At 38.5% G+C, this 23,770-nt stretch overlaps 1 protein-coding gene across 1 annotated transcript in view; it reads left to right on the top strand.

Annotated features, from left to right (window-relative positions):
* Window positions 1-14,731, top strand: part of MB21D2 (Mab-21 domain containing 2) — a 49,226-nt gene extending 34,495 nt beyond the window's left edge. Inside the window, exon 2 of the mRNA XM_053459341.1 lies at window positions 12,863-14,731. Coding sequence (XP_053315316.1) covers window positions 12,863-14,127 — 1,265 coding nt within the window. The 3' untranslated portion in view covers window positions 14,128-14,731. The remainder of the gene's footprint in view (window positions 1-12,862) is intronic.
* Window positions 14,732-23,770: the final 9,039 nt, after the last annotated feature.

The raw sequence follows: 23,770 nt of genomic DNA, 5'->3' as shown, positions 1-23,770 counted from the left end.
TATGTTCCTCCTACATTAAAGGGACACTGCAGCCTTCATATACACTTTTATGCACATTATAGCTGTGTGGCCACCTTAAATTCTCATTCTCAAACTGCATGGGGGATTCTGCTGAATCTCCCAAAATCCATTTGCCTCTTTCCTCAACCCCAGCTAAATGTTATGCAGGAGATACATTTGGTCAACCATATCTTCCTGCATATGATATACTCGCAACCTTTCAGCTCCAGTGCTGGCTCTGGTAAACACTACATGCAGGGGTCTATTCAGACCTTAGTGTGCATGTGTAACATTACATGAGATATGTTAAGCATATCTATGGATTTATTAAAGTTACCAATGGGTTGAACACCTCTTAAGATTAAGTACTCATGCGAAACATGTTTTTTTTCAGCTTTTTGCTCCTTTTTATGTGATCTGCACAAATAAGATCTCCACAAGCATCTCTTTCGGAGTTCTCATTTGTCAGCCAAGTGAGAGTGCCCAGGGTTTCTATAGTTTGCATGTGTAATATCTTCCCATTGATTTTAATGGAGCAGTTTCATGCCACTGATTGACGGCTCCAAGCAGTCAATCAGTAGCCAGAAATTTCAGATCCTAGAGGAAGAAGAAAGCTTTTTTGCTGCAACGGTTGTGTCAAGGAAGTACACAGGAACTTGATGACTTGCAGCTGTACTGATTTGAATGAGTCCTGTTCACATTGTAAGACCAGTTTCAGTAATCAGTGTGCCACTTGCGGTTTTCCAAGGGCTACAACTGGTTTACTGAAGTTGTTTCTCAATGTAATTGCTAACCGAATTTCCCGAAGATGCATTTTGACAACAGTGGCACAGTACACGAGAGGCAAGGAAAAGGGAGCATCTGGAGGAGCTGTGTGAAATAACTTCCAGCATTATTACACACACTTGACTGAGCCAAGCAGCAGTAAATGTTACCAATCAGCAGAATCAGCTGGGACTTATCATCTAGTCACTCAATAAGCTAAAGGAAATGAGGTTCTTAAAGTAGCAGTTCAAAATAATCTGTCTAGAGTTTAGATGTAATCGAGGAACCCAAGGTAATGGGAGAGAAAGCCAGTTCCATAGCTGATAAACCACTTGCCTCTAATGATTTCATTCACAGTATGAGTGTTAAGCTGCCACCACCACTAAAATAATAATGCTAGTCCAGATGAATTTTATTTTTTTCCCAAAGCTAGATGTTTCTGTTACATGTTTTGTTGAACTTGGATATTTAATTTCTACCTTTTTAAAGATCCCATACATGTCTGGATAAGGTGTGTAGGTTACCATGAACATTTAACAAGGCCCAGAAGGAAGGTTCTTCACAATACAAATAGCCAAGGCTCCCGTCTTCATTCAGGATACATGTTCCATCTACTTGAAATACGCCCACTTTTATGTTAGTCTTACAGTAAAAATGGTATCTAGAGGATTGGTGCTATTTTTGCTCCAGCGAGTGGGGAGCTGCTTCATCATGATTCTTTCAAATGCAATCCAAGCTTGTTTTACAGCCGAGAACTAGAATGAAAGCACTCAAGAAACTTCCAGTCCATAAATTAGCTGTTCTGTTGCCAAAAGCAGTTAAAGAGAAATGTCAGCAAATTATCTTGCTAGCACAACTCTTTGGTAAAGACTCCAAAGGGAAATACAGCAATATTATATGTTGTGATTTTAGTCTTCATGTGGCCTATGCCTCTCGGGGATACACACTATAAAAGCTGGGTGTATTGCTTAAAAGAAATGAGTGCAGACAATCTATGCCTTTTTTTATTTTGAAGTCCATGTTCTGTTACGATGTATGGCTTTTAAATGGTTATCTATGTATATATTAGCCCAGGTCCCTTCCATTGAAAACATTTGCCCATAAATTTTCTCCCCATGAATTATTCACTCCCACAAAACTGGTAGCTGTGAAAGCGTATTAAGTAACTTCCCTTCTGATTCCATAAAAGAATCTGTTTGCTGCAGGGACTCGGATTTTCTCATGTGTTGTAAATAAGTAATAGATAATAAATTATGATTAATTATAATGTACATATGCTAATCATGAGAGCCCCATCTTGGTAAAATGTGGAATTTCTGACAGATTTGCTGCAAAAACTAGGTTAGGACAAAATGTAACAATGAATAGGCAAGGAAAATTATTCTCAAGAAATATATTTAATTTATCGCAAATGAACCATACAGTGCATAGCATTAATTTGGTGCCATTACTCTCTGTATTTATAAATGCCTTTTTTTTTAATAATCCAGATGTGGGCATTCTTTTCTGAAACATTCTATAGATATCACAAGTTATGCAATATTAAGAGAGGTAAGCCTTTCGCCGATTTAAGCTGTGCTCATTCATATGTGTTGTAAAATTGTGGCTTATTAGCAGTATGGGAAGAGCAGTGCGTTATAGGAACCTATAAAACTTTTCTGATAGTTTGAAACACTGCTTTTATGTGTCTGATAATTCTTGAAGAAGTTCTCAATTCCATTTATTTTGCTAAAACATTACATGTGAATTGCTGATATCTACAAGGTAGTACTTGCCTTACTTGTTTTAATGGGATATGGTGATGTATTGACTTGAAATGTGTCACAATTCATTTGACCCTAAAAAAAACATGTACAGGTTTCATGTCACAAGTTACAAAACAATCAAAGTAGATATAAAACAAAAGCGTGATCCCTCACCATCATCACGATTAAAGATGTGACATAAGGAAGTCTACATATGCAAAAATGTTCCGAGCCCAATTTTTCCTTTGTCTTTGTTTCCCACAGCGTCTCTGGGGATTTAATACCAACTCAAAAGAAACGTGGGCGCGTTGGTATCCTCAAACAAGTTCGAAGCAGAGTGTCCAGTAAAAAGGTTAATCCGCTGTTGGTTACCATGGGGCATCGTCATAGAATAGGCATACCAAAATTAGCTTTTATATTACTCATATCCCCTTGATTTTGCAACCACCAAACAGGAAAAGAAAAAAAAAGGAAAACAAGACATACAACATGAGCCAGTAAAGGAACACGAAACCAGTCTTGCGTTCTTCCTCCTTTTCAGTAAAATGCTTATGTTGTCCGTCGCGATTCCGTTGTCCTCGTCGGTCTGTAATTTCGTCCATAACAGGACCAAGTCACACCTGCAGCTAAAATAGAATTATCACTCACACTGCTCCCGTAGTGATTATTATCGGGGATTGCTGTAAGAGTAGTCTCGAGCAGTGGTTCTCAACCCGTGTATCCTCACGACCCACATTTGTCTTTGGTCATTAAGTCGCGACCCAAAAATAAGTACATGCCGGACCGGAGGCTGCCTGATGGCCCTGATTGTTGCGGCCGCAGTCCTGACAGCCTGCCGCTCGCGGATTGCTGCAGAATGTGTAAGGCAGCCCCAGGAAAGTGAAATTTTCCCAGTATGCCTCCAGTCCGGCCCTGACCCTCTGTGACCCACTGAAGTGAGGGTCGCGACCCATGAGTTGAGAACCACTGGTCTAGAGCAATACCATGAAATGTATTTGAAAGTCTCCCTAATTTTAATCTTGGTAAAAACCAAATCATTTTATATCCCAATGGTCATAAGCTTTATAGCTTTGCACCATAAACCATCTGTGCCCTGCTTGCTGATGCTTCTTTAATGGGTTACCTGTAAAGTAATGGAGATGAGATTTAAAGGTGGATGGCTTGTGTAAACACCAGCAGTGCCATGACTTTGATGATCTTAAAACACAAAGGCATTTTCTGGAATAAAAATCCAGCTCCCCTTTCTTTGCTTTGAACAACATACTCTTCACTGCTCATTGTTGCTTGGAATGCCCTGCAAATTATCGTTCCATCGCCAAACTGTTCCTTCTAATAAATCACTGGTTCCTTGAAATGCTAATGCTGGCTTTCTCTTTGTACTGAGCCCTCTGGTGTCATGCTAAGAAAGAGGCAGGGGACAGGAAACCAAGCAAGCCTTGTTTATTCCAAGCTTTGTGATTTAAGTTTTAGAGAAAATCCATACAATAAAAAGAGACAACAATGGCGGCGCTCAGTTCTGCAGCCCTTTATAGCCTGGTGAACTTTTCTCCTTTTATTTCTTTCTGAGAACGTTATTCGTGTCGTGAAAGATCACACTGTAGCATGTTTGGAGGTTAAGCAGCACAATGTTATTTGCAAAACATGCAGATTAACTGAAGTGTTGATTAAAAAGTTTGTCCATTTAAAGGAAAGAATTGGAATTATAATTATATATAATTTTAAAGCATTTTTTATGAATATAGTAGGTTTAAAAACATATTTGTCTGAAGTGTCTGTTTTGTTTGTGACCGTGTGCCCTTAGATGGTTAACATCTACGAGAATTGTTTTTGTTTTTTTGTTTTTATGTGTATGTACGCCGATGCTTGAGCAATTGTTCATTCACTTCTGTCTGCTGTTGGTATCCATGACTCTTATGGTTATTCTGCACTGTTTTTTTATGAAGAAGTTGGATTCTTGAAGCACCAGTTTGAAGCATTGTTTTTCTGTTATGCTACAGTACCATAGTACAAACTTTAAATGGTTCCTTATGATTCGAGATTCAGGGAGACAGGTAGTTTCGGGTCTATGAAAAAGCTCAATGTGTCAGAGAGAGAACATGGAATTTATAGAGAATTCAAAAGCAACTGAAAAACAGCTTTGGCTTCACCCAATTATTATTATTATTATAGCTGTCCTTTAAGACATTTTTCTAGAGGGTCCGCAGCATGAAGTTTATGAGGGCAGTCACTCTTGTGACACCTGGACCAGGCTGCCCTAATATTTCAGCATTTGCTTGCTGGTGTGAACACCCTGTGAAGCAATGAATTTGGAAATCTAGAAAACCTATCCTTTTAACTGCAGTTTCAGGGCTATTGTGGTGGAGCACGCTCCAGTGAGTTTGAGCTGAACGTTTAGGCTGATGTTTGCCAACAAATTTGATTGATAGACAAAAAGACAAAAAAAATCAGTTCTGTTGGAGGAATACCTATATATGTCGAGTGATTGTTTTGTATAATGCAAAATAACGTCAGAATGTGAATTTGCAAATAGAGGCAGACAACTGGGTGAGGCTTTTGATACACCTTAGTGGAATGGTAAACAGTATTTTACCTAATGAACAGTAATACATGTAGTTTAACATTTTTGGTATCTATTATGCAGAAAATGCTTTATGTCCCCCAGGATATGCCACTCTGCTCCCTAGATATGCCACCCCCCCAGACATACCAATGCACCCCCAGACTCCCTGGTGTCACGTGATGCGCGCAGACAACCTCCGCTGCTGGCACTTCTGCCAGGGCTTCTATGGTGGAGCACCAGAAGGTTATGTCATGCCGGTTCTTCCCCATAGAAGCTCCAGTGGAAGTGCCGGCAGCGGAGGTTGTCTACGCGCATCACGCAAACATCCACCGGCTGCCAGAGAGTAGGATCCACGTCCCCCGCAGGGCTAAATGAAAGAAAAAAAAGAAAAAAAAAACACCCGACCAGAACTGCATGTTCCGTACATTGGGTGATATGAATTGCGCATTCCTGCGCTAAGCCCCGAATATAGGCCACACCCCCACTTTAAAGACTTAAAGTGTTGGGGGGGTGGCCCATATTCGGGCAAATACGGTGTGTGTGTGTGTATAATGTACACCGATCAGCCATAACATTATCACCACCTGCCTAATATTGTGTAGGTCCCCGTTTTGCCAGCAGAACAGCCCTGACCCATCGAGGCAAGGACTCCACTAGACCTCTGAAGGAGGATGAAATGTTCACTTGCTGCCTAATATATCCTACCCACTGGGATATGCCATAATAACAAGATTATCAGTGCTATTCATTTCACCTGTCAGTGGTCATAATGTATATATATATATATTTATAAAGCCTGAGCTGTGCGCACTATCACAGTTTAAGCCAATAGTTAAGTGAAAATAACTGTCCTTGATCTCTGCACCTATTTTATACTCAAAATGTGACTCCTATCATTGTCTATAATAGCATATGGTAGTATTTGGTTTTTAATAGCGGTACACAAGATGATAGAGTGGGAGCCTGGCTGCCAACACTGACAAACCTCTCTTGTTCCTGTTATTGTTCACAGCTGTTCATCGGGTTGCCAAATAATGGCATTTACCCAGCATTGCATTACACAGGATGATATGGCACAGAAGGCTTGAGAAATAGATTGAATGGTTTAAATTCATATATTTAAGATAGAATTAATAATAGTCCTCAACATTTAATGTTTCCTGAACATATGTGTAACTTGTTCGTTACATACTTATTAACCACCCAATATTTAAATTGTACAGTGCTGTGGAATATGTTAGTGAAATATTCTTCTTCTCAGTAGCGTACCTAGCGGGGGGCGGGGGGGGCGGTCCGCACCGGGTGCCGCTCATCAGGGGGGTGCCAACTTGCCGGCACCCGGCACCCCTCCAGAGACGGACAGTAATGTCCGCCGCTGGAGGAGCAGGCTCGCAAGAGAGCGGTATCGGAGGTCTTTAACAGACCTCCGATTCTGCTCCCTTGAGTGATTTTAAGCCGGTTCCCCTGAACCGGCTTAAAATCACTCAAGGGAGCCGGAGGTCTGTTAAAGACCTCCGATTCTGCTCCCTTGCGATCCGCGCGGCAACTGCTGCTGTGCAGAGGGCACTGTGGGCGCGGCTTCAGTGCCGCCGGGATCTGACAACAAACCCCGGCGGCACTGAAGCCGCGCCCACAGTGCCCTCTGACCCGGAAGAAGACAGTAGAAGAGGAAGACTGCAGTAAAAAGAAAAGACTGCTGTAAGAAGAAAAGAAGTAGAAAAGAAGGTAGGAAATCATTCATTAAGACTGAGTGACAGTGAGAGTGGATTGGTATGTGTGGAATGTGTGGATTGGTATATGTGTGGAATGTGTGGATTGGTATATGTGTGGATTGGTATATGTGTGGAATCTGTGGATTGGTATATGTGTGGAATCTGTGGATTGGTATATGTGTGGATTGGTATATGTGTGGATTAGTATGTGTGGAATCTGTGGATTGGTATATGTGTGGAATCTGTGGATTGGTATGTGTGGATTGGTATGTTTGGAATCTGTGGATTGGTATATGTGTGGAGTGGTATGTGTGGAATCTGTGGATTGGTATGTGTGGAATCTGTGGATTGGTATGTGTGGAATCTGTGGATTGGTATGTGTGGTATGTGTGGAATCTGTGGATTGGTAAGTGTTGATTGGTAAATGTGTGAGAGTGATGGGTGTTATGCTGTACCATTTCCAATGTCTTTTTCATTATAATTATGCTCTAAAGTACATCATAACTCCCATCACTCTATACTGTTCCGTACAGTGGCAGAGCTGGGAGACAGAGGCCTTGCACCCCCACCGCAGGGTGCTGGTCAGGTTCTATGTGGGCAATGTGGACGCTGGCTTTGGGGTGTGCAATCTGTGATCTATGCCTGTAATTTAGGGTGTTTTATCTATAACTTTAATGCTGAGTTTTTATGTGAATTCCAATTGATCAATACCTGAAAAGCTGGGTTTGTGTGTTAATGTGTTGGTCTATATCTGCTATGCTATGTTTCTATACATTATTTATGTTTACCAGCAATTACAGGATTTGTATGTCTTATTCAGTTGATCAATACCTGGGGTGCTGTTTCCATGTGTTGTTTATTTGATCTATACCTTCAGTGCTGAGTGATTTCCAGTTGATCTATACCTGCAATGCTGGGTTTGTGTGTTCTGTTGATTTATACCTGCAATGCTATGTTTCCATACATTATTTATGTATACCTGTAAATACAGGATATTTATGTCTTATTCAGTTGCACGTGCTGTTTCCATGTGTTGTTTATTTGATCTATACCTGAACTACGGGAGTAATTAAAAGAGTTGTGGTTTAGTGACGTAGGGGACAAATGGACTTTGGGGATGATTACGGGGAGAGGACCTCCCAATGTCACGATGCAGTCAGAAGAAGGGAAGGCTGTACTGACTCTCACAGTCTTCCCCTGATCTGCAGTTGAGGGCAGTACAGCATAATCCCTATCACTATACATCGATCTAGACATTTACAATAATGCAGCATAACCCCTACCACTATATACTAAGCCAGACACTGAAGTGGTAGGCCTACACCACATCAATGGCTTTGTATATAGTGATATGGGTTATGCTGCATTATTGTAAATGTCAGGCTCAATGTATAGTGATATGGATTACGCTGCCCCACCGTCAATGTGTGCTCAGTATAAAGTGATAGGTGTTATCCTGTATCACCGGCAATGTGGGCCTCAGTATATATTAACAGTTATGTTGTACCACCGTCAGCGCGTGCCTCAGTATATAATGGAAACAGTTATGTTGTACTACTGTCAGCGCGTGTCTCAGTATATAATGATAGCAGTTGTGCTGCACAACTGTCAATGTCTGCCTCAGTGTATAATGATAGTTATGTTGTACTACTATAAGTGTCTAGCTCAGTATATAAAGATAGCGGTTATGCTGTACCACCATCAATATCTGGCTCAGTTATAGTGATAGGTGTTATGCTGTTCCACTGTAGTATCTGGCTCAGTGTATAGTGATAGGAGTTATGCTGTTTCACTGTAATGTTTGCCTCAATATATAATGAAATTACTTAAGCTGCACCACCGTCAATGTCTGTCTCATTATAGAGTGATAGGCATTATGCTGTACCACCGTCACTGCCTGGCTCAGTATATAGTGATAGGTGTCATGCTATACCACAGTCAGTGTCTGGTTCATATGGTATATATAATCATGAGTCGACATGGCAACACCACTATATATGCAAATGCTTAAATAAAAAGAGAACAATGTTATGGTGACTCCTGATTATAATATCAGAATTTTTTTTAGTTTATAGTGTCTTTAGCTGCTTAGCCAGTACTTAATTTGTAATGTTTGTCACTCATTTGTTAGGGTTATTAAAGAAAGCACTATTATATGTTCAGTAAATGTTATTTAAACATATTTATTTTACTTATAAGTTATTAATTTATTTTTTCAGATTTCTTGTTGTTTACAGTTGACATACAGTTTACAAATTGGTGCAATAAATATTCTTGCCAACATAATTTTGTAGATGTCTTTACATTGGGGGGGGTGCCACTTACAGGATCCGCCCCGGGTGCCAAATACTCTAGGTACGCCCCTGCTTCTTCTTATTATTAAAAAAATGTCCAGCTCTGGGAATTGAAAGCAATGATATGTTTTCCAACTTATGTAAGCAACGCATTAATCTTTATATAATATCACAGCATTTTTTCTTGCTTCTGTCATTTAGCTCGCTTCACTCTAAAAAACCACAAAATCCCTTCCATTCTCATTGGAGACTTATTTCTGCATGACATGGGTATTAAATCATGCCCTCTACATTAAATCCTCTTGGTAGAATCTTTTAGACACCGTAATCCTTCTATGGAGAAAAAAAATCTTTTGTTAGCATGTCACTTCACTTTCATCCAAGGCTAATTCGTCAATGTAAGCCTTGCAGCGTGCATATTATGACACAATATTCATGCTGCACGCTAAGTGAATGGATTACTTGAAGGGTTCCACCTACAATTGGCCACTAGGTGGTGCCAGTGTTACACACAGCTAGGTAGATAGCTTCTGAATAGCCTAGTTTTTTTTCTCCAAACCATTGGCCAATGTTTATTCTGGGGCAACCTCTAAATGTTGAGCAACATCATTGAAACCGATAGAATGTTTCCTGCTAACTTATTCACATTCGGAACTGCTTTTTATAAATGTTGTCTTTAGTATTTTCTTTTGATTAAGAACCATTTGGCTCATCTAGTCTGCTCATTTTACATCCTGATGTAAAGTGTCAGATCTCAATCAGTCCTTAGTTTTGTCTTAGATTCAGGATAACTTTATGCCTATCCCATGCATGTATAAATTCCCTCACTGTATTAGCCTCTACCACCTCTGTTACCAAAATGTGTTTTGACAGGCATTCCAGACAAAATCGTAAATCTCAGCAATTAATACTTACACAAGGGCATACTGTACAATATTTCAAAAGGCTGAAGTAAGGTTGTGGCTTAGCAGAGCACTACCAGTTCATAGTACTAAACTATTTAACAATACTTAATTTACATTAAATTCATTTGCATGTACAACAGATCGGACTGGTGGCAGCTTCATGTAATTGCTATTAATTGTATTTCATTCCACAAACATTGGCTCCCAGCAGAAATAGATGATCTTTTCTTATTGTTTGTCTGGACTTTAGAGTCTTGGAACCAAATCTATATGATAAATCTCTCTATGCTTATGTTGATTTAATGATAATGACATATTTTCATAACTGATGTCTGATTTATATTTTACTTATATTTTACCGTGTTTTTCAGTTTTATTCATACCTTTCCTGGGGGGGGCAAAAAACTTTTGTTTCACAGTTACTTGAAACAACACAATTGTTATTATGTTGATTAAGCTAAGGTAACTTTGGTCCCTCAAATAATTTTGATATATTTTCAATTCCCTTGATGCACAAGGGTAACACTGCACGATAGAGAAGCCAATTTGTTATTCCTGCTTATGAAAGGCAGGTTCTGATTCCACCCATGCTTATACTTTAATCCTTACCTAAATAATAAAAAACATGCATGGGGTAGACATAAAGCTATCCTGAATCTAAGATAAGACTGATTAAGGGCTCACTCTTTACATCTAGAACAATGGGCAGAGTAAAATGGTTCTTATCTGCTGTCAAATTCAAGGTTTCTATGAACCAGTAGAATGTCCCTCGGGCCTGCACAGTACTGAAGAACAGTTTGATAAAATACCAAGGAGAAAAAAGAAATGTCTTTAATGAAGAACAAGATATCCAAACTGTATTTGTATTGGGCATTTTTGTGTAGCAGCTCCTGGTAGTAGGAATTCATGGCCACTTTAACTGTTGGCTTTTTTTTTTTTTTTTTATTAGCGAGACATTTCATCAAGTTCTTCCTAAATTTTCCACCGTAATTATAATGCAAAGTTTTCCATTTTAAAGCCATATTAATGCACTGATCATGACATTGTATTATTCAATCTCAACATTATGGATTACTAGCAGATATGGATTTGCTTAGACTATGGATCCTAATTTATCTACTAATGGGCCTGGCAACAAAGAATATCAGGACATCTTAATCAGTTTAACAATTAATAAGGTTTTCCAGTGAAACTGCCTTGGGGGAAGTTTTAATTTTAATTGGTGGTTTCCAGGGCCCTCTTGTGGCTAACAGAAAAAGTCACTCAAATGTAACAAAAACCACAATCTCATTGTAATTGTCCCCTCTCTGTAATGATGCCTAGTAGTCGCTCTTTTATTTCACAGTGTCTCACGACATATCAGTCCCAAATCCGTGCTCACTCCACGTTAAATTCAGCTCTTTTATTCAAGATGTTCTGGAATGCTATACATTCTAAACGGATTTAATGAAACTTCTGTCCCACTGTGGTTTTCTTAATGGTATATTTTATGTGAAGTTGTACATGAATATAAGGGGCTTATTTAATAATTTCTATTACATCAGATACATTTATTAAAAACCATTTGATTAGTACCATTAATGAGTTAAAAGGACTTGGGTTCTTCATCAGGAGATGCCAGAGATCCCTGTATCTGCCCAATTAAAAATAGTTTGTGGCTTTAGTTCATTCAGAGTATATCAATTACACTTTAGCCTTATAATGTACCCTGTATAATTTCACTGTTTTATTCTTGTGGCTGAGGATAATTGGAGTTTTTCTCTCCAGAAACAATAACTGCCACATGGATTATTCATTTTCCATGCCTCATTTAGATGGCATTGTAAAGCGATGCTAAAACCACAGAGAGTCCATTATTCATAGGCTTAGTCCACAGTGATTGGTTGACGGAGTTCACCCATTTGTTTTAATGTTGCATGCCGTCACTTATATAGAGGGGTATATATTTTATGGATAGGATTCAAAATACAAATGGATTGAGGACTAAACTCTTCAACAATATACTAAAGGAAGAATTGAGAACGTATGGCCATTAGCATCTAAATGCATATCTAGATTCTTTTAGCAATCGATTGCCTTCACTGTTTAAAGGTTTTTTAATTGAGGTTTAAAAGCATAAATTGAAACGGGAAAAATAGCTGACATTGATCTAGTGATGCTGGAGTTGCATATAAAAAGTCAGCAGTGCCATGCAGTCTGCCTCTTTTAGACCTTTTTGTTGGTACGAGGGGACATGTCTTTTCAGGGGTTAAACACTTTTTAACACGTTAGCGCCAACATGGAGTACAAGGGCTCCTCACTCCTATATTATTGCTTTTGTTAGCCAACATAATAATAATAATAATAATTATTATTATTATTATCTTTTATTTATATAGCGCCAACAATGTTGTTGTACAATGAGCTACAGGCAATGGTAATTTTACAAGAAGACAAGAAGGTATTAGGGCAAGTATTATTGTAAGTAAGGGGCAAATCTAATAAATGTTAAGTAAAATTAGCAGAACTGAATTCAGTGAATGAATTAGAAAATATAAAGACACCATGGTTGAGATAAGGCCATACTGCTTGACTTATTTATACAGAAGAAACGTTGAAGTCTGAGAATGGATGAGAACAAAGGGAAGATGAGGAGTTCCGTTTTTGTTGATGTCCTTGGAGGACATCTAGGAAGGGACAGTAGAAAGACAGCTGGTGATGCAAGCCAAGTATCCTGAGTGAATTTTTCTATGAAGTATCACACAGTCATTTTGATTTAATGTTTTAAGTGAATTTTTATACTTATTTTAAAAATGTGAGCTTTTAAAGTGCTCTGTGAACTTTTTAACAAACTAAGCCTTCACCTTACATATTAATATTTCTGTTTTTCTTTTTGTTACAGGAATGGTACAAAAACTAGACCAAAAGTTGCCGGTAGCCAACGAGTATCTGTTGCTTTCCGGAGGTGTCCGGGAAGGCGTTGTGGACCTGGATCTTGACGAATTAAATGTTTATGCTCGTGGAACCGATTATGACATGGACTTCACACTTCTGGTGCCAGCATTAAAGCTCCATGACCGTAACCAGCCAGTGACACTGGATATGCGTCATTCTGCTCTGTGCCACTCATGGCTAAGCCTTCGGTTGTTTGACGAAGGAACCATTGCGAAATGGAAAGATTGTTGTACAATTGTCGACCATATCAATGGGGCCACTAACTATTTCTTTTCACCTACAAAAGTTGCTGACTGGTTCCATGAATCAATTAGCATTGTTCTGTCTGAAATTCAGAAGAAACCGCAACGTGGAATGCCGAAGGTTGAGAAGGTTGAAAAGAATGGTACAATAATTTCAATCATTTTGGGAGTTGGTAGCAGTCGCATGATGTACGATATTGTTCCTGTTGTCTCGTTCAAAGGGTGGCCAGCTGTAGCTCAGAGCTGGCTAATGGAAAATCACTTCTGGGATGGGAAAATTACAGAAGAGGAAGTTATTAGTGGTTTTTACTTGGTGCCAGCATGTTCGTTTAAGGGTAAAAAAGATAATGAATGGAGATTGTCATTTGCCAGAAGTGAAGTCCAGCTGAAGAAATGCATCTCCAGTAGTTTAATGCAGGCTTATCAAGCTTGTAAAGCCATAATCATTAAGCTTTTATCAAGACCTAAAGCAATCAGTCCATACCATCTGCGTAGTATGATGCTTTGGGCATGTGATAGACTTCCAGCTAACTTCTTAGCACAAGAAGATTATGCAGCCCATTTCCTTCTGGGACTTATTGATGACCTGCAGAATTGCTTAGTCAACAAAATGTGCCCAAATTACTTCATTCCTCAATGTAATATGCTAGAACACCTTTCCGAGGAGACGGTAATGCTTCATGCCAGAAAGCTATCTTCTGTAAGGTCAGATCCCACTGAACACCTGCGGACGGCAATAGAACACGTTAAGGCAGCAAATCGGCTAACACTGGATCTCCAAAGGAGAGGAAGCACCACTAGCATACCATCCCCTTTATCAGACGGAGGAGACAATAACCAACCGGATGATCGATTAGCCAAAAAATTACAGCAGTTAGTGACTGAGAACCCAGGAAAGTCCATCTCTGTCTTCATCAACCCTGATGATGTCACAAGGCCTCACTTCAGGATCGACGACAAGTTTTTCTGAGAGTTGCCTATGCTTTCTTTGAGACTCCATGTGTAGTCTGTGTGATGTCCTGTTTTTACATATCCAGCATTGATTGGATCTGTTGAGAACAATATGAACTTCTTAATCCTGTTTGTGCAGGACTTTGCAAATTTTGAAACAGTATATTACTATTTCATATGCTGCTTTGACAGTTTTTAGTTTTAAGGGAGAACATGAGCCTTAATGACCATTTTATGTTTTCAGTCATGTCTATTTAATTTGTATACATGTTAAGCATCCACGTTTATGTTCGGAAATAGGTTTGTTGAATTGGGCTTCCATTATTTTGCATGGAGCTTGATGTTAAAGTAATGACTTGCAGTTGGATTTAATATTCTAGACTTTTGGGGTGTGTATGTATATGCATATGTATAAGACATATTATATACAAACATACATACAAACATGCGTACAGTGTATAAAATGTGCACATGTAAGTATGTGCATATAATTTATATATGTTATATACATACATTCAGAGTAGTATAGGAAAGCTACTTAAGTAATTTATGTGCTGTTTGTTTAAACTACATCTTCTATTTGTCTATTTACATAGATGTTCATTAAATGTTGATGTCAAATAGGTGCTTTGAACTAAAACTGATCATTTATAACCTTTTTTCACCACCCATAGGCAAAAATGTTGAACCGAGGAGATTCAATATCTTATGTCATATTCAGAAACCCAAAGAATATTTTACTGAAAACGCGTTTCCTGGCCCATGTCCTTTAATGGGAACATCAGTAACTCAGATTTATATTATTTTTTTTTTGTAGTCGGAATATAGACGCAGTCATTTATTTTTTGGTCGTTTTTTCAGTCTACTATATGCTGTGCATTTGAATACAAATCTAACAAGAACCGCAGCAGAAACGCATGAGTATTAATTGCAAATAACTCATACAGGTTTTAGTACTAAATGCTGCTTTGCCGTAAGATGAAAAATTGCTGTATCACTGTCTGAGCTCTGAGGATAAAAGAATATGGTAATGTTTTTAGGCTAGGCTTAGGACAGCTGCCCTGTATAAACACTTGCCTAATATCTTTCATTTTAATAGACTGAGCTAAAAAAAGTGTTCCTTTGTCACAGATCTCCATTAGTTGCTTCCTCTAAGAGCTCCATCAGTGCAGTGTCCCATGTTATGATGTCATATGCTGGTTGTCTGCACTGTGCTGCTGTTGCCAGAAGTAGCCAGCCATGGATCAATCTGTGTTTAAGAATGCAAATCTCCTCCCTCTCTCACAGCGGCCTATTGCCCCATCATATTGCTTTGGTAGACCTTGCTGACCTAAGATCACCCCAGGTGACAACTCCTGAGAAGGCCTTCCTTAGGTTGTTCAATGCAAGAAAAACTGCAAAATATCTAACTCTGGGGTAACTTCCATCTTCTGAAACTCTGCTTTTAGTAAACAACCCCAGTAAGGCTATCTGGTGTTCTAGATATCTGGTGTTCTAGCTACTCACCACCTGCTCTGATTGATAGAACTATTTTTTTAATGTATAGAGTTTCTAGCCTGCCACCATTTTTGACAGAAGCCAGCATAAGGCCAATGTTACAGGCAAGAATACGAATGGAATACCAGAATGATTCAGGAAACGTGTAAATCACTTTACCTAGACTTTACCTACATTGTCTAAACTGGACACAGACAAACATTGAAGTTTAAGCTTTTTTTCAAATCCCACTTTTTTGGTGTACACCAAATAAACCAATACCATGGAGCTTACACAAGATAAAGCAGCATTTATTATTTAAAACCTACTTTTTCATATGCCTGGGGAGCTGACATCACAACTTTCTATTTCTATTCTTTGCTTTCTCTTAAGTGGTAACTCATTTAAACCAAACACAATTATGATACTGTGGGGGGGGGGTCATCTTTTAATAAATGAATGTAGTTCTGCTAAAAGCTTTGTAGATGACAGTTCCACTAAAAACTTTATTAAACAGATGTGGGGCTTGCTTTACTTTATCATGTGAAAGGTAAATTTACATTTTGAGTTTTTGTTATCGTTCCTCCATTATTTTTATTTAAGCACTGTAATTCCCAGAGTAGCATTACATGTTGTATACAATACCTGGTTTGAAGGGTGGTTTTGGGCACTCTCTATACTGCCTGACGGCACCTTTTGCAAATTATGTATCTTATACTGTATGCATATGGATGAAGGCCCCAACCGGAAGTTGTATTGCTTTTGGATAGGCCTTACATCTGATATTAACACTAAAGTAATTCATACCGAGAAATGTAGGGAATACTGGTAATGGAATAGATAGGGGTAGACTTTATTCCAGCAATGGTATTTTGAAATCCAGTCTACTTGGACTCTAGTGGAACAAAACAACCTGGATGTAAGTAGTTTCTCACAGTCACTTTGACATGGCATCAATTCTGAAGGAAAATAATATATTTAGGAATATTGTGATGATTTAATACTTAAAAAGGTATCTATTTTAGAAAGCCAAGGAGCTGGGGGGAGGAGTATATTCTTATGAATCTCAACATTAACTTGACTGATGGCTTAAGTTTGCCTTTAGCTATACATTTGAAGGGTCAACCTTGGTAGTGTGTCCTGCAGAAAAGCCAGGGATGGGGTTCCATAATATTTAATAAAGCTGATGAAATGTTTCTTGTTGTCGCAGCTCATTAAGGTTTATTCCCTAAAGGGAGAGTAGGCAGAAGAGTTGTGGCTTCTGCTCCCTCACTTCTCTATTCATTATGACGGGCCAACATCCGTGAGTTTCTCCAGCAAGAAATGCTAAGCTGGTACTGTATAATGCATAATTAAATAGGTAAGAATATTTGGAAGACATCTCACTAATTTAAGTATACATTATACAGAGCCAGAAAAGGTCTTCCTGTAGGAGGAGAAGGACCTTTATAATGTATAGGGGAGTCAAGTTGCTGAAACCACAACTTTCATGCCCTCCTTTCAACAGTTGTTGGGCTTTTCCTTACTTAAAGAACAAACGTTGAGAAATGAAAGATAAGCCAGCCCCCTCTTCAAGACTATATCAGTACTGCACTGGTGTTACCAAAATTTTATTAGGGTGTATGTATTTAAACATATCCTTCCACATTTTCAGTGCTGCTAATTGAGAACGGGACAGTGTGCCCCCAAACCTTTGGGTGTTACCATGAGCTATCATGAGCTCAGCAGTATGATCCACTAATACATTTTGGTTACACTACTACATTGCCTATATAGTCTTGGATTATATGTTGGCCGTATGTTACACCCAAAAACATGATGAACCTGTATGGCTACTATTCTTACTTTTTGAACAAATGTTGCTGGCCTTGGTAGGGAGCACACATATATCTTCCCTATTCAGAGCTGTGTTTAAATCTATAGAGATGTAGGCTTCTAGTTGTATACATGACACAAAAGTACCTAAAGGCTCATACTGAAGAGGAGGACCGCTGGCCACCACAGACAGAATCTTGATAGGTATTTGCACTTGCAGAGGTGGAATTAGACCCCAAGCCTTTCTCTTACCAAACATAAGCCCAGATCTACTTATGTAGGTTGTAGACCCATTCTAATGCTACAAAAACTTTAGTAGCTTGAAGTTTGCTACAGGTGGCAATTTCTGATTGTCTTTGAATAGCTTTGTATAGGTCTACATAGAATCAACTTGAACCGGGAAATACACTCCAGGCATTCGGTTGTGGATCACAATCTTGGATGTAGGATTGCTCTATCCCTAGTTTCATGTAAAATTCATAATGAAATTCTTTTTTTAAAGCATCTAAATCAGTGCACACCTAAGAAACTGGTGGTAGAAAACTAAACTCACACCTTGTTTTGATTCCATATGCCTCCAGGAGGTTATCGTAAGAGCAAGTACACAGCAGACATATTTGCCCCCCCACACACACACACACACACACTTTTTAAACAGCTATACTTTTGGGCTGTAAATCTTAAATATAAATAAAAGTACCTTTGGCCAGGTTCCTATATGTAATCCGTTATATCTCAATCTAAATTGCCTGTTGCTGCTTGCATAAACTGGGAGAGTATTTCTAGTAATTATTATTTCTAATAATGAACATTACCATTCATGTTAATTTGCACTAACGTTAGTTGCGTCTTATTTTCTTTGCTCTTAAACACGTTATGGTTAAGATCCAATTGGGTTATATATTAAGGAGCGGTTCTGGTGTCATTAGAACAAATTATAATTTGGTACTATGGTGATTGCACCAGACCTGCTCTTTATGCAAGTTTTTTTTTATTTTTTTAAAACTGTTCTTCCTTCTCTTTCATATGGTATACACATTCAACCGGATCAAACCCCACCTTTACCTTGTTTGTGTAGAAAAATAAATAAATGTGTCTATCATAAGCAGAATCATGAGACATGAAACAATATGAATTCTCATTGTATGTCTGTGCTGCTATCAAACATAAAATGTATAAATTGATATGCATTTTCCTTCATGCAAATTAAAACATAAATAATATAACCTATACAAGGGTTGTTGACATTTTTTTTAGTCTAATCATTTTAATTCATCACATAAATAAGTCCAATTTGCATAGGACAGCTGTTTAGTGAACACTAAATCCAAGAGGCTTCTTTTTTTTAATGAAGAAGGACCTGCCTCTCTCATGCTATCTGTCCTTTTACCGCAGAGCATCCCCTAGGACAGACACGTACCGTACATATTTACTGACATCATATAGCAAATGTGATATGAGCAGGTAAAATGTATGTGTGTGCGACATTAATTGAATATGATATACAGCCCTGCAGTGAAAACTGTACATAAATTAACAATGGATTGAGCACTTAAAATACCGGTAATAGAGCAGGGACAGCAGATTATAAATGTGCGATAGTATCATAACACAAAGATGGGGCTTTTTCATTAAAACTCAAAGCTTTACACTGCATTACATTTACCTATGTTGCACCAGCAGATTATGTTGTGCTGTTACAATAAGGGGTAGTCAACATAAATGACAATTTTACACATACTGCTACATAACACATAACACATACTGTTACAGAAAGAAAAGAGGGTTCTGTGCTTGTAAGCTCTATTCCGTGGTTGAAGGAAGTGAGACAGTAGGAGGGGACTGCTTGGATGAGGATAAATTGATTGAAGCAAGGGTGACATGGAGAGGTCTGTTGACCTTGCAGGTGGCTTCATTCAGATGCTGGTTGAACCAGCTTGTGTAACCAGTGTGCCACATCAGTGTTAGTGTGTGCGTGTCTCACTGTATGGTGTTAGCATATTGTTACAGAATTACTAACTGATTGAGTGTGTGCCAACATATTGTTTTAGATTCCATGTACACTATATGGACAAAAGTATTGGGTCACCTGACCATTACACCAACAGGGACTTTTATGAATTTGCTTCCAACATCATTGCCTGACCTCACCAATGCTCTACTGGATGAATGGGCAAAAATTCCCACAGAAACTACAAAATCTTGTGGAAAACCTTCCCAGAAGAGTGGAAGCTATTATAGCTGCAAAGCGGGGACCAACTACATATTAATGTCTATGTATTTAGTGGTGTAATGGTCAGCTTTCCCAATACCTTTGTCCATATAGTATATGTGTTAGTGCAGGGGCGTCCAACGTGTGGCTGAGGACTAAATGAGGTCAGCCAGACGTTGAGGTGCGGCCCGCATGAAATCTGCCGTGGTAACCGTAACGTCAACCATTGCTGGATTGGGGGGGTGCAGATTGCCCCCTCCAAAATAGACAGAGGTATAATGTGGGAGTAGAGATAAGCCTGGATGTCGGAATTTACATCTTTATCTTCCTAATTTCCATGAGGAGGCAAGGTTGGGCGAGGTCACAATGTCCTGAAAAGCAAATAGGTAAAATACTTAATTTCAGAAGGGCAAACTTTGACCTGCTAAGGTCAACTATGGAATGTGTAGACTGGGATGGATTGTTCTCTGGACTAAACACAGAGGACAAATTGAATACATTTAAGAACACATTGCAAAATTACAGATCTCAATTATTAATAATAATAATATTTTTTATTCATATAGCGCCAACAGTTTACGCAGTGCTTAATACAATACATAAATTCAAGGGGTATGACAAGACAAGAATTGACAGAGTGGCATATAGGGGTATAAGGCATTTCTGGAGGCAGAATGGTGTATAGGAGGGTAAAAGCCATATCAGGGGGTATAAGGCATTTCTGGGGGCAGAGTGGCAAGCCTGGGGGCAGGTTGGCAAATAAAAGGAAATAAAAACAAAAAAATAGTTTACATGAATTAAACTTTTTTCCTATAGGGTCGTCTTATAATCAGGCTCTTTCTTTTTTTTAAATTAATATTCAGATTTTGGGGGTCGTCTTATAATCATCGAGCAAATACGGTAATGGACTTTATTTTTTTATTTTATTTATTTTATAATTTTTTGGACCTTTTTTTTTTTTTTTTTTTTTTTACATTTTGCTGGAACTGGATTAAATATTTTACTAATGACATAGTGATTAGAAAGCTGGGCTCCTTTGACTTGCATGGTTGAATGCAGACCTGTATTCAACCTGCAAGTAGAGCCAGAATTCTCTAGAGGGACCACTTTTCCAACTTTTTTTTTTAAAGGACACACCGCCATCTTGCGAGTGGCGAAATCACTCGCAGAAATCACTCGCAGTGATCACTCCAGAGTGGTCACAGCGCGTCCTGGGGTGAGTGTTCGGTGTTGCTGAATGCCTCGTGATCGAGGCATTTCAGCGACACCATTGAAGTTTAAGAGGTGATCGTTGATCGCCTCCTAGACTTTTAAAACGGCCGTCCGCTGCCACACAAGAAGGAATTTTTCCCTCTGATGGCAGAATTCGAGGTAGCTTAATTAGGTTTTTTTTGCCTTCTTTTGGTGCAAGAGTAGGAAGATTAGTAGAAGGGTTGAACTTGATGGACTTAGGTCTTTTTTCAACCTTATGTACTATATGTGACCCCAACAGAGTAGCTATGTATGTGCGTCTATGTTTATATGTCAGGCTATGTTTGTTTGTGTGTCTGGGTGTGGAAGTGTGCATGTCTCAGTATGTAAGTATGGGTAGGTATGTTAGTGTGTGAACATGTGTGTGGGTGTGTCAGCGTGTGTCTGGATATGTTAATATGTGTTTGGGGGGGTCCGTGTATAACGGTGTCTTTGTGTATGTTTTTATGTGTGTATGTTAGGGTATGCTTGTGTGTTGGGTATGTTGGTGTATGTGGGTATTTTACGCTGTAAACGTGTCTTTGGGTGTGTTTGAGTTTGGGTATGTTAGTGAAAGTGTGTGTGTCTGGGTGTTAGAGTGTGAATATGTGTCTGTGCATATGTTAGTGTGTGCGTCTGGTATGTTAGTGTGTGTCCTTGGGTATGTTAGTGTGTGTGTGGGGAGGTATTTTAGTTTGTGAACATGTGTCTTCTGGTGTGTTAGTGTGTTTATCTGGATATTTTAGGATGTGTACATGTCTGGGTATGCTAGAGTGTGAACATGTATCTTGGGTATGTCAGTGTGTGTGCCTGGTTGTTAGTTTCCGTATCTGCGTATGTTTATGTGTGTGCATGTGTGTTAGCGTTAGTGTCCAGGTGTGTGTTTGCATGTTTGCTAAGTTATACCTGTATTAACATGCATTACACAGCTATATGGTCATATTAGCCATATGTGGGAGCGCATCCCACTTACACATACAGTGAGCCTCGGGTAGCATTGTGCAAGAGAGTAGGGAGGGAGATAGTGTATGGTTTTAGAGCGAATGGGTGTTAGTATGTGCATATGTTTTAGTTACGAGGCACCTAATCCTATACTAACTCATGAGTATTGGACTATAAATCTAAAAATGGTATCAAAAGAAAGCCTTATTCTTCCTTAAAGAAAAAAAAAATGTGTGGATACACTTGAAATTATAAAGAGGGATCATCATGGGTTAACATGGTAAAAATGCATTAAAAATGCTCCAGGATTTAGAGTAAGAAATCCCTGGGTGAGAAAGGGGTTGCACGGCCAAAACAAAGGATGTAGTTTTAATGTCTTATTAGAATGAACCCAAAAAGTTAACTAAAAAAGTGGAATGGAGTGCTCCAGCTGAATGAATCACTACACTTACAATGAGACAGGGTTCCTATGTGTGTGTTTTCATGTTTCTGTGCAGAAAAAGATGGGAACAAAAAAAACTAAGTATAAATGGCAACCTTCAAAATATTGATTGGTCTACTAATTATTACATTAATGTCTGTCCTTGAACATACATTTTAAGTCACAAATGTGTGCTGTGTTTTTCTTAGTTATTTTTAACTCATATACATACTCCCAAAAGACACTTTGGATAGAGGCGTGGCTGGAGGCCGGTCTTACGGACTTTAAAAAAAAAAAATGTTTCAGATGTTTCTATGAAAAATAATGTATTTTATTTTTACAGTTCACAAACACATTTTCTATTGCTTCTATACACATTACTGCCATGTGATATACCTAATACAATCAAAACATTATGAAAATATAGTAAAGGACAGGAGGATTTAGATCCCATAGGGGCCACTACAAAATTGGTGACACCTGGGAGCCTATGGTATGATTTTTAAGAGGACGTTAAATCAAAAGGTTGCATCATGGATTTTCCTTATGCAATGCAGTAAAGTGTTTTTTATTTTATGTTTCAAAAATGTAGTTCAATTTATTTCATATAATTAATTCAAATCACTATAACCAAGAATTGGTGTTTAAATTGGTAAAGTTGTAATCATGTAAAAAATTACAGCTCTTTTAAACTTATGTTCTAAAGAGTGTAAAGACACAATGGCAAGAACACACTACAAAATAAATATTGGTGAAATAATAAGTGTTAAGTGTATAAGGTTAAGTGCACTACAGTAGACTAGCGTGGTGTCCATGGTCTGTAGCCCGTCTCTTCTTTTCAGGTGATGAGTAAATTCTTCATGAGTATGCAATGCATGGTCTGCGTGCAGAGACTTAACCTCTAGTAATATAAGATGTCTCTTCCCCATTCAGCCTGGTTATAAACAAACAACAAAGTGAGGAACATACACACATGCCAGGTCCATACTGGCCAATATTAGGAGCAAGGAAACATAAAATACGAACACACCAAAATGTATTCAACATAGTCTTGAATCATTTAGAGTAATAATCATGGTAATTTGTTGGGTGTATACAATGCAGATTTATGAAACCAAGAAGATTGGGTATATGTTATTTTTAATACTTTTATACTAATTTGGGTTTTGGAGAGTATGCAGGGCAGCTGCAGCATGATCTCTCTGACTTTACTGCATTACAAAGGTCCAACCTCGCTAAGCTTCTACTCCAAGTAAGTAAATTCAAGTGCCCCCCCTCACTCACTTATATATATATATATACACCCAAACATACATATATATATATATATATATATATATATATATATATATATATATATATATATATATATATATATATATATATATATACACCCAAACACTGTCTTAACTGGAGCCTGCCCATCTGGCATTGTTTGAAGAATCCGTCTCCTGCACCAGCCTACTCCTGGCTCCAAGAACAGCTTAGGTAGGCCTGCATAATGCATATTTAAATCAGTCAGATTTCTTGACTTAACTATGCATTATCTTAGCCATTCATGCAGAG

The sequence above is a fragment of the Spea bombifrons genome, chromosome 3, assembly GCF_027358695.1.
Source record: "Spea bombifrons isolate aSpeBom1 chromosome 3, aSpeBom1.2.pri, whole genome shotgun sequence".
Lineage (NCBI taxonomy): Eukaryota > Metazoa > Chordata > Amphibia > Anura > Pelobatidae > Spea > Spea bombifrons.
Note: the sequence above shows the minus strand (reverse complement) of the source record. Positions and strands in the feature narration are given on the sequence as shown.